Consider the following 13060-nt stretch of genomic DNA (forward strand, 5'->3'; position numbering starts at 1 on the left):
TATGATCACATTTTTTATTTTTCAATCATATTTGATATATAATCACATTCTTTATTATTTTTTCTTTAACTAAATATATATATAAAACTTTGTTTGATTCAAAGTGCAGGTCTTGCTAAATTCTGTCTTCAGATTACTCTCAACATTTCATTGAAAGTATCCGTCTCGTTGTCGTTCTCGCATATCATTACCATTATTTATTATGAAGATTCCCAGTAAGCGAATAAAATAAGAATGTTCCAATATAGAATATATCGTACAGAATTATTCATAACGTTGAAAGAATGATATATCACAATTGATTATTATGTTTTATATTATAGATTAAACTTATTCTATAAATTATATTTTTTATTTTTTTAATACTTAATAGTTTTTATTACATGTTATTAGAATGTACTACTTATTATGTGTTTTACTAAATATTTTAATTGTTTAATAATATTTTAGTTACTCCGTAAGATAATAAATCAAAAATAAATTGTTTAACAAAATATATAAGAAATATCATATTGCTTGCGAAGAAAAGAAGTTTTGCTTTAGACGCTGTATGTTATATCAAAATTATTTCCTCGAAAACAAATTTTATTTTATTAAAATAAAAATATGGGATAGTGTTTTTAAACGGCTCGTTTTGAGCGGATTTTTAAAACAACTAACTCAATATTTTATCCAGAAAAATATTACAAACAAGATGCCATAGATGGAACAAAGGTATAGGCATAAATTATTCGAGGTTTAATCAATATTTTTCTGGCTAAAATATTGATTTAGCCATTTACAACAACACTAGGATAGTAATAGATTTTAATTTAAAAAAAGAGAGATGCACTATATCTTCTCTATTATATATTTTTAAATGTAGCTATTTACCATCTTCGCACTATTTTTAACAACAACCTTATTTTATTAAAATCATATGTTTTTTCCCTAGCGATTGTAACTTCGGGTTGTTGCATGTGAACATCATGGCTTTTGCACTGAAAAATGTAGTTTTTAAACCGACTTTATATAATAAACACAAATTCTTATACCAACATATTAAAACAGTAAAAATAATATTTTAAAAATATACATTTAGTTTAATTTAGGATTCTACCACATTTGCAAAAGTCCCAAAATCTAAAAAACATGTAATTTTTAAGTGATTTTAAATTTATAATATGTATCATAAAGTTGTATTATATTGCTGGAATATGTGGGGCTGGTGTTATAGGTTTAATAACCTCCCTAGAATATTCAGTCAAAGCTATGACAAAACTACATTTACATCCAGCAAAGTATCCTTGGAGCCATAATGGGTTTTTTGATTCTTTGGACATGTCAAGGTATGTACTATTTTTATATTAATAATTAGAATTAAATATTTTCCAAAATGTGACTGCTCTAGAAATTGATTATAGTTAGTAAGCCCATCTTAAAAATTTGGCAATTTTATGGTGATGTTTTGAAAATAATTGCTGATAATTTTATATTTAAAAGATGTAATTAATTAAATTAATATTCATAAAATTATGAATTGCATATTTATCACAAATATTGTTGCATTAAATTCAAATATCTAAGATTTGGAAGTAATTAATTCTGAAAAACATAAATTTAAAAAAAACAATAGTTACTGAAGTTTCCTTAACTGAGATTTGTAGTAAATGAATTACAATAAATTCATTATTTTATTTTTCTTAATTTCTCTATTATTTTGTGTATTCAAATTGACTAAATAATGCAAAATAATAAACTAATAAATAGTAGTATTTTTTTATATTTAAATTTTGATCGGAATATATAATATTCAGACTAATTTAAACTAAAAATATAAAAATGGATGTGAAACTCCATTCTTCAAGAAACATGAAATTATTTTAAAATGATAATTTAATTTTATTTATTTAATATAGTTAAATTAAAAAGGTGAAAAATTACTTATATATACATGGGAAAAGAATTAACATACTTTAAAACATTGGAAGTGTGAATGAAACCAAAAGGTCTAATTATTATTATGTTTAATAGAATTACTTGAATTGGGATTTAATGAAAAATCTCTTGGAGTTCTTAACAAATCATTAAAGGATTTATTGGATTTTTTTTAATCATCTCAAGATGAATGTACCTTAAATTTGGTTCTACTATTTCAATAGTGAAATATCCAATCATTTGATTAACACTGACATATATCTTCTCATAAATCTTTAATATATAGTTTTACCAAATAAACCACACAAATAATTCTAGGCTTCAAAAGTTAAATATTTTAAATTGTCGATGTAATTTTACTACCTTTTAAAAAAGATTATTTCCCCAACCTTTAAAAGACTGTCCCCAAAATTACTCGATAATAAAAATAACACAAGTGGTTCTTACAAGATATTCTTTATTAGATATTCTTTATTGTTTTCTTTTCCAATTTCACACAAAAAAAAAACTAAAAAAAAATAATAATTATCTTATACAATTCTTTTTTTCGCGCATTATATACACATTTTTTTTTATAAATAAATAAATAATAATTTTTACAAAAAAAAACAATTTACGCTATTTCTTTTATTTATTTTTTATAATAACAACACAATAATAAATATTACTTTTTCCTTTTTTTAAAATATTTTCTTCTCCCCCATCATGACATGCCATCCCCAGGGAGCTACGCTCCCAGTAACTCATCCCATTCTCCGGCTGACAAGTCAATGACCAGCCAGCTATAGTTGCTATCATTATCAACATTGGTATGATTATTCATAACGTTCCAGGGCTCCACCAAGGCGATTGGTGTCGTCATCCCATTATTCTCCACTACTCCATTTTCAGGCGTTCTTCGTGTTACTCTTACCGGCAAAGAGGTATGGATTGACACCTCCCGACTTCTGCTCCTTTCACGCTCCGTCCGACCCGGGGACTCCGGCGCCGGGCGCCTATTTGTCGTTCGCTCGTCATTCCATCTCGGGCACTGATTTCGTACATGATCAGTGGCCCGACAGATATAGCAAACCCGCGGTCTCCTCCATGGTCTCAACCCTTGCCGTTGGGGCTCCGGAAGCTCAGGGTTCATGTCACGATAGTTGTTTGTGGCAACACGGACGGGGTCGTTCCTATAACTTCGGAGAATATCATTGTCCTGTGGTACTGGCGGTAGAACCTGGATAATGGGATGACGACACCAATCGCCTTGGTGGAGCCCTGGAACGTTATGAATAATCATACCAATGTTGATAATGATAGCAACGATAGCTGGCCGGTCATTGACTTGTCAGCCGGAGAATGGGATGAGTTACTGGGAGCGTAGCTCCCTGGGGATGGCATGTCATGATGGGGGAGAAGAAAATATTTAAAAAAAAGGAAAAAGTAATATTTATTATTGTGTTGTTATTATAAAAAATAAATAAAAGAAATAGCGTAAATTGTTTTTTTTTTGTAAAAATTATTATTTATTTATTTATAAAAAAAAATGTGTATATAATGCGCGAAAAAAAGAATTGTATAAGATAATTATTATTTTTTTTTAGTTTTTTTTTGTGTGAAATTGGAAAAGAAAACAATAAAGAATATCTTGTAAGAACCACTTGTGTTATTTTTATTATCGAGTAATTTTGGGGACAGTCTTTTAAAGGTTGGGGAAATAATCTTTTTTAAAATTTATCTTGCATTAGTCAACCTTCCATTAACGAATCGTACCAACGTAATTTCGATTTTACTTTTTAAATTTTCAATCCTATCAAACTCCATCAATTATTTTTATAATTTGTTCCTTTTGCTTTTACCCACATCCATTCCACTAATTTTTTTTTATAATAAATTTTTCTTTAAATATGTTCCATTACCAGGTATCACGCCAAAAAAAAATTTTTTTTTTTTAACTTAACTTTTTTTTTTATTTGGAACTCTCAATACGACCTACGAAGGCAATCACCCACCTTTCCCCACCACATCCCGGTTTGACCTTAATCTTTCGGACTCTACTCTTTTTCGTATTTGTTCCACATGTCTAACTCCTTCCCTTCCGTCGCCAAATTTGACTCGCACCAATTTATGTCCAATGTTTTCTACTACAACCCCGGGCTCCCATTTTCTGGTACCTCCAAAAATTCTAGCCCAAATGGCCTGACCAACCACAATTTCACATTGATTCTCCATTGAACTCACACTTTGAGTCGGTTTGGGTCTTGAGAAATCCAACTGAATACGAGTTCTATGGCCCAAGAACTTTTCCGCCTGGGACAATTCCTCTCCCTTTCGACTATTGTTACAATATGCTACCGCTATCCAAATCTCCCCACCCCCATATTTTGACTTTCTCAACCAACCCTTGACCACCGCCACCATCCTTTCCGCCTGTCCGTTGGACGATGGGCGGTAAGGAGGCGCCAAAATGTGTCTCGTCCCAGTTTCAGTACAAAATTCTTTAAACTGTTTACTTATGAAAGCGGGTCCTCCATCCGACACGACCACTTCTGCTACTCCAAACTTGGCCCAAAGATCTTTCAATGTCTTAACTACTACTTGGGTCGTTAACCCCCTTACCTCGTCATATTCCGCCCATTTCGAGTAAACGTCCACAACCAGTAGATATATCTTGCCCCCAAAGTCAAAAAAATCCAAATGCACCCTTTGCCAGGGCTGAGTAGTCCTTGGCCACACACTGTTTCTGTCTTTACGTGGCATATTGGACCATAAATTACACATTTCGCAACCTCTGCTCATGTCTTCGATTTCTTTATTCATACCAGGCCACCACACGTACTCACGGCCCCATTGTTTCATCCGTTCAATACCCTGATGTCCTGCATGGATCATGGCCAATACTGGGCCCCTTAATTTCATCGGTATCACTCCTCTGTTTCCTCGCACTAGACATTCATCCACAATAGCTAGCTCTTTCTCTATACACTTAAAAAGTTTATCTCCCTCTCTCCAAGGTCTCCGGCCCATAACGTTTCCTTTAATTCTTATCAATTCTCGATCCTTCAAATTGGCCTTCTTTAGCTCATCCCATGTCACTGGCCCTCCTTTAGATATTCCCACTATAACACGAATCAACCCTTCTTCCTCTCTCTCTCCTATTCCTCTCAGTTTCACTTCTTCCAAATCCTCTCCAGCCCCACATCTGGATAGAATATCAGGTAAATATTTTTCTTTTCCCCGCCTATATTTCACTTGGACATCAAAACTGCCTACCAGCAATAGCCATCGCTGCAACCTAGGCGACAACATGAGCTCCTTGTTGTCCTTCCTGAAAAGATGCACCAGGGGCTTGTGATCCGTATATATGACGAATCTACGTCCAATTAAGTATTCCCGACATTTAGTCAACCCAAATATAACCGCTAGCGCGTCTTGTTCAATCACTGAATATCTTGTCTCGGCCGCCCTAAAGATTCTTGAGAAAAACAAATTAGGTCTCTCCAACTCGTCTATACAATGTAATAGCGCTCCACCCACACCCCTAATCGAAGCGTCCACGGCCAATATCACTTCCTGGTCGTTGTTAAAACACACTAGAACGGGTTTTCTTCCAATCTTTAATTTCAACTCCTCAAAAGCCTCCTCCTGTTCAATCCTCCATTCAAATCTTTCTCCTTTCTTTAACAATTTATACAATGGCGCCGCTATTTGCGCAAAATTTTCCACAAAACGGTGATAATAATTCACCATTCCCAAGAAAGCTTGTATCTCAACCTTATTATTAGGCTTCACCATACTTGTTATATTTGCCATATTTTTGTCCAAAGGTCTGACCTCTTTCCCATTGATTTTATGACCCAAATATACGATCTCTGATACTCCCAGCACACTTTTCTCAACGCTTGCCCGCAATCCTTTATCCTTGATTCTTTTGAACACCTCCTCCAATCTACGTTCGTGTTGCTCGGGAGTCTCTCCCATCACCAATACGTCATCCATGTAATAAAATACTCCCTCGAGTCCTTGAAAGACTGCCGCCATCGTTCGCTGAAAAATCGGAGCCGACACGCTAAGTCCAAACGGTAATCTACAGAAAGCATATAATCCCTTCGGAGTCGTGATCGTTAATAGCTTTTGTACCTCTGGTTTCACCTTCAATTGTAAATAAGCGTTCGAAAAGTCGACCTTTGAAAAATATGTGCTACCCTTCAAATTAGCTAAGATTTCTTCAATCCGAGGCAACGGATATTTGACCTCCACCACCCACGGATTTAGCGTAACCCGAAAATCGGCGCATAAACGAAGCTTTCCATTGGCCTTCTTCACTGGTACTAGCGGTGTCGCCCATTCGCTATATTCCACGGGACAGACAATGCCCTTCTGTACCCATTGTTCTAACTCCTTGTCTACCTCATTTCGCCACTCGAACGGTATTCGTCGTAGTGCACAAAACTTGGGTACAAATCCCTCCTTTAAATTGATATCCACTTCATAATCTCTGAGACAACCCAACTTTTCTTCAAAGATCTCTTTATAATTATTGACTAATTTCCGCACTCCCTCTTCTACTTTGATCATACCTAATTCTATTTCTTTACTTTGAAACTCCCTTTCTCCTCATCGTCTTGCATCTTTTTCCCCTACCTCCATTTCTTGGCCATGGGTGCCCTCGGTATTTCCTTGTTTGAAATTTTCACTTTCTTTAGTTCCTTCTCTTGGCAATGTTATTTTCTCAGGTGACAATTCTTCCAACTTCCTTTCAAAATTTCCTGGACCCTGAATTTCTTTCTCCTCTCCAGTGTCATTTCTTCCTTCCTTTCCTCCAACATCACGACAAACTCTTAAATTTCCCCCGATATCTCCCTTATAATTCCCCCCGATTTCTCCCCTATAATTTCCCCCAATATCTCTTCTATCATCTCTAAAACCTCCATCTACTTCCCCTCTCCTTTCCCCCTCCAAAAAGGTTTCAATTCCTGGCAAATTTTCTCCATACCAATAACTAATATCTCTATTTTCCTCACCTCTTGTAATAGGTACAAATATACCATACCATGCGAATACCCCCCAAAGATTACAATCTGGACCCATCCGTGTGATCCAATCCCATCCCAACACTGACTCTATTTTTCGATCTACTATCCATTAGTCCAACATCTCTACTCTATTTTCTTTCTAATATAACCTTTAATTCCACCCTGCCCATTACTGCTACTTCTGATCCATCCAACTGACGGATCTTGATGTCCTCCCGTTTAATTATTCCTTCAGACCAAATACTTAGATACCTCTCATAGGCCATCACGGAGATGGCCGCTCCGGTATCAAATAACATGGCTACCATACTTCCATTTAAATTTATCCAAACTCTAGGACAAGGATCATGTACCCTTTCTTCTTGTATCATATTTATGCCTTTTGATTTTCCCCTTTCTTTATAATCCGACCCTTCCACTTTCTTAATTCCCTGCCTCCTGACCCTCTGAGCAAGCTCTTTGCTATCATATAGTCACAAATACTCACAATCTTTCGCAACATGTTTATTTTGTTCTTAATTTACAATCTCATAAGGTTTTACTATCTCCTTATCTCTCTCATTTTCAATAATCCCTACATTTGGAGCATTTTGTCCCCCGTCCCTCTGAGGAAAACCTCCTCTAGTATTAAAATTGCTCACATTGCAATCCTCTTTACTGTGCCCGTAACGCCCACAGCCTGCACATCGCAATTTATCTTGTTTCCTTGGACAATACGGAGATATATGTCCATATTTCCCACATTCAAAACATTTGCTTTCCTGACAATCTCTTACCATATGGTCTCTTTTTCCACAATTATAACAACTAAAATTCTCTTTTCCTCGGAAATTAAAACTTGGTCTCATTTCCACTCGCCTTCCTTGTGAATTCTCTCTTGATCCACTATATGGCCCTCCTAACAGATTGTTATACCCCGGTCTTTTATAATTACCCCCTCTTTCCGTGTTATTAATTTCCTCATTCCTACTAAACTCTCCTATACTGCTATCAGTCTATCCCTTGATCAATTCCTGAACTGGTAACCAGGTTACCTTTCCCATCACATCTTCTTCCCCATTATGCCCTTCAATGGTTAATGTTTGACCTCTAATTCTTACATTTCTACTACGCTTAATCCTTCTTCCAAAGAAAAAACTGCAAACCCATATGGCTAAAATGATTAGAGCCCCCAGAACGTTATATTGGATCTCCCAGTATTTTATGAATTTTAAACTTTTCATTATTATTTATAAGAAATTAACTATAACTTTTAAAATAAAAATCTTTATTATCTGTAACGTTAAGAGGTATGAAACAATTAAAACGGTAAAAATTCCAATAAAACACATATACACATATATATATTGAATAAATAAAGTTTAAGCGCTTAATCGTATATATACTTATTTTATTCTTATAAACCCACAAAGCTACAAAGTTTCTTATATTAATCACTAAGCCCCCCCCCCCCCCAAAAAAAAAAAATTAAACCACAGCACAAAGTATTTTTATATATCCCACCAAGTCACTAAGAAATTTTTTTTTTATATATCCCACAAAGTTTTTTATCTATAACCCAGGTTCGAATAGCTATAACGGCACCAGATTATTTCCCCAACCTTTAAAAGACTGTCCCCAAAATTACTCGATAATAAAAATAACACAAGTGGTTCTTACAAGATATTCTTTATTGTTTTCTTTTCCAATTTCACACAAAAAAAAAACAATTCTTTTTTTCTCACATTATATACACATTTTTTTTTTATAAATAAATAAATAATAATTTTTACAAAAAAAAAACAATTTACGCTATTTCTTTTATTTATTTTTTATAATAACAACACAACACAATAATAAATATTACTTTTTCCTTTTTTTTAAATATTTTCTTCTACCCCATCATGACACTACCAGTGGACAACATTAATATCCAACCAATCACGACGATCTTTTGCAGGATCTAGAATAAGAATGTTACTTATTAATTTCGATGTGTTCTTGATTTTTGCAAAAAGGAGATGTGCCCTGGATAGAAGTACTTCCAATGCGAATTTATTTCAGTTTACTATGCTCTTAGAATTTAAGCAAGATTTCCTAGCTAGAAGTACCCCCAATGTGAACATCTTTTTTATTCGGTTTACTATGCTCTTAGAATTTAAGCAAAGTGCTCCCAATATGATTATATTTTTTTTTTGGTTTACTATGCTCTTAAAATTTAAGAAAGATTATTATTATTTATTTATCTATAAATAAATTTTATTTGGCGACAAAAAGTTATACTCAAATAAATGATTAATTTTAGGGTTCATACCCAAAAAAATAAATAAATGGAATTAAAAAAATTTTATAGACAAGAAATTTTTCTTTCCTATTTTGCAAACAGCTGAGATGAATTTACAGCGCATTTGTGTTTTTTTTTTTTGTTTCTTATAAAAAAAAGAAAATATTCTTTTGTTTAAAATTTAATGTGGACTAATTACAATGGAAATTTTTTATTTTTATAGTTTATCATTATCGATATCAAATATTAGGTTATAAAAATACGAGGCCCGGCCAGGATATTTTTTAAAAAAAAAATAAATACACCCGACTCAGGTATATTTAAAACCCGGGCTGGGCTTAGGACCGGGCTAACAAGTCTCCGATATATATATCTTTTTCTATTGGGAATTGGTGATGAGCCGCTAATTAGCGCTAACCTTGGAATGCAGGGTTGAGCGATTATTTAGCCCCAAGATCATATTTACTGGTCTCCGCCCAAGACTCGGGGTATGAAGATATAGAAAACTATTCTTTTTATAATTAAAAATGTACAATTAACTTATTCTATACAGGTCTCATTATGATATACAATTTTGTCTTAATCCTTGAATTCCGAGTTAGCGGTAGCGCGCCATTTTTTTTTTGAAAATTAGCGATGACGTCACCCTTTTTTTTGAATAGCGGTAAGCACGTCACTTTTGAAAGTAGCGTATAAACACCGATTTTTTGGGCCCTCCCTTTTCATTTATTTAACGATATTTTGTTTTTTTTTTCCATCCCCCATTAGCGTGAGGCGTGGTTATCAAGTGTACAAACAAGTTTGCGCGGCTTGCCACAGCATGAAATTCCGATCCTACCGACAAATGGTTGACGCTTTCATGACTATCGACGAGGCTAAAGCCGAAGCGGCGGAAGTAAACAAAAAAAAATGGTCGACTTTTTTTTAAAAAAAAGAAATGGAAATAAATATAATTAAGAGAGAGAAGAAACGTAGAAGAGAAAAAAAAATATAAATTTATTCGTTATACTCTCGTACAGATTCAGGTGACGGATGGGCCGGACGATAAGGGCGAAATGTTTAAACGACCCGGTAAGCTGACCGACACCTTCCCGGATCCTTACCCCAACGAACAAGCTGCGCGGGCCGCTAACAACGGAGCGGCGCCTCCCGATCTCTCCCTTATAGTCAGAGCGCGAGAGGGAAACGAGGTTTAACGCCATCGAACTCTTCATTTTATTATTGTTATTAAATCAGGTCCCTGGTTTAATGGCCATGTTTGGCTTCACATATTAATTAATAAAATAATATTTTTTTTGTTATAGCTGGACTAATTGATTTATTTCATTTCTTGTTTGGGTTTCTTGCGAAAAAAAAAAATCTATTCAGTTTTCTTGGAGTCTTAACCGGTTTCATTATCAGATTCTGAATTATTTAGATTGCTTTTATAAAAGAATTCCCAGTGATTATTAGGGTCCTCATTTTATCTGATACCGAAAATGAATTGACACGATAAGTTGAAATATTGTGATTGAAATAAATAATTTAGACGCCGCAAATAAGAATGATTTTATTTATTATCTTGTAAAATATCCAAAGGATTACATATACGCAATTCTAACGGGCTACGAAGAGATTCCGCCCGCCGGGGTGCCCATCACTGAAACGCAACACTATAACCCTTACTTTCCCGGTGGCGCTATCAGTATGGCCCAAGCCTTGTACGACGATATCTTCGAATACGAAGACGGTAATTACAGATAAACGGATGGCATATTTTAAAAAGAAAATTGATAAGGATATAAGTTGGGATCATGTGACCCCCCCCTTCTCCTACTCCATTTACGATGCGCTTAATCAGGGTGAATTAATATTAGATTGGAATTTAAAGAGGTTTTTTTAATTTTAGCAATCCAAACCTTATAAGAAAGCAAAGGCATGGGAAGAAATGAATTTTGAAAACAGATATGCGTTAAAATTTTTTTTATTTATACCGAATTCTCCCTGTCACGTCGATAAGGTACACCCGCCACTGTCAGTCAATTGGCCAAAGACGTCGTCACCTTTTTGAGGTGGTCATCCGAGCCCCACTTCGAAGAACGGAAGCGAAGACTCGTTAAGGTACAATATTCAAATTTCTTTATCGATTTCGATTTAATTTTGCGCGCCATTTTAGGTATGCCTTTTCTTCCCTGTCGTCATACTCGTCACGTACGTGATGTACAAGCAGAAAGCCGTGCTCTACAAGACCCAGAAATATATCTTCAAGCCTATTCCTAAGGACAAATTCGTTTAAAATGCCATGACATTCAAAAAAAATTAGCAAATAAATCTTTATAGATCCTCTCACCCCCCTATAATTGCCCACGTATTTAAATAAATTGAAGAAATAAATAGTGAATAGATTTAAAAAATATGAATTCATTTTTTTTTTATTTATTTAAAAAAGTATTTTTTTTTTGTAAACATTTTTTTCTTTATTCTTTTTCGTTATTATTCTTTCCTTTCACCCTTTTCTCCTTCAACAAACTAAACGGCTCATCATTTTAAAATAGTTAGATTTAGCAGGCCAAAATAATGGCATTTATTATTAAAATGGCGCCAAAATGCATTTATGACTCCCCCCCCCCCACTACCTACACATTATTTTTGAATACCATAGGTATTTCGGCGCTAATTTATTGTTACAAGAAATATAATTTATTATTGGTATCCCATAAGTAAAATTTGTTTAAATTTTTGTCTGCTGGTATTTTCTTTATTGAAGTTTCTAAAAATAAGAAAGCATCTCAGAATTCTAAATAGACAAATTTTGTGCCAATGGATAATCTAGATTCCATCTTTCGGAAAAATTTTTATGTTAGAAAGACTTTTTTGGTGCTTAAAGCAATTTGTTAGTAATCGCTTTTATTTTGCAATTTTTATTTTCTTCTTCTTTACAAAATCTACTCCTATCTTATTGAATTAATAATTGTTTTGCCGTGCCATATTTATATTATTGTTCGCTTTTCTTGTTGTTTTTTTATTTTAGAGGGATTTTTTTCCATGATTATCTTGTATTATAACGTAATATAATTTACATTTATATACGATCTTCAATAGCCAAAATTTATAACTTACTGACAATCCATAAAATACACCTAAATAATTTTCCAATCTTCTAACCATTAGAGGCCAAATTATTGATTTGCTAAATTATTACAATACCAAATCCCATCACATATAAAAAGAAAAATTGACTTTTAATTATACAAGTTTCTTACTGAACGAAACGGGGGAAATGATAATACTCCATGCATTTCAATCGTAATCCTTTTCATTATATTAAAGACTAAAATTTATATACCACTAAGCATTTTTAAATTTAAAATTGTCATAATATAACTCCTCTCGATGTTCATGTATTAATATTTCCGGAATGACATATTATTTTGGTTTTCGAAAATGATTATAATTAATTTTTTTTTCCTATCTCTCTTTTATATTATAATAACACGCACAAATTATAAGAATATTTTTTTTTATTTGCAATGATTGATCTAGTATATCCTTATATATAAATATATATTTGCCATAATATTCTTTTATAAAATTGATTTTTTTTTATAAAAATTGAAGGTTATACATTAATAAATATGAATGGATTTGGTTGGTCTTATTCTATTTAATCCGTGATATAAAGATCAGGATCGAGAAACTAGCGGGTAGGGGAGGCGAGTGAATTAGCGGATAATATTAGAATGAGAATGTATGTTATATTATAACGCTTGTAAATTTTAAAATGTGCCCTAGACTTGCTATGTGATAGTCTTATATCGTACCTATTTTTCGGGTTATGCCTTGTAATAGAATATTATTATTTGTAATTGCATTTAATTAAATA

At 33.4% G+C, this 13060-nt stretch overlaps 1 protein-coding gene across 1 annotated transcript; it reads left to right on the forward strand.

Moving 5' to 3' along the window:
* Positions 1–928: 928 nt before the first annotated feature.
* LOC135923351 (uncharacterized) lies at positions 929–12669 on the forward strand. Its single transcript, XM_065458044.1, has 8 exons — positions 929–1049; positions 1092–1133; positions 1177–1328; positions 9967–10093; positions 10218–10388; positions 10777–10927; positions 11198–11298; positions 11354–12669. Exons 1-8 carry the CDS (start codon positions 969–971, stop codon positions 11471–11473), a joined length of 945 nt encoding a protein of 314 aa, XP_065314116.1. The 5' UTR covers positions 929–968; the 3' UTR covers positions 11474–12669.
* Positions 12670–13060: the final 391 nt, after the last annotated feature.

The sequence above is a fragment of the Gordionus sp. m RMFG-2023 genome, chromosome 2, assembly GCF_954871325.1.
Source record: "Gordionus sp. m RMFG-2023 chromosome 2, tfGorSpeb1-WG-v2, whole genome shotgun sequence".
Taxonomy (NCBI): Eukaryota; Metazoa; Nematomorpha; class Gordioida; order Chordodea; family Parachordodidae; genus Gordionus; species Gordionus sp. m RMFG-2023.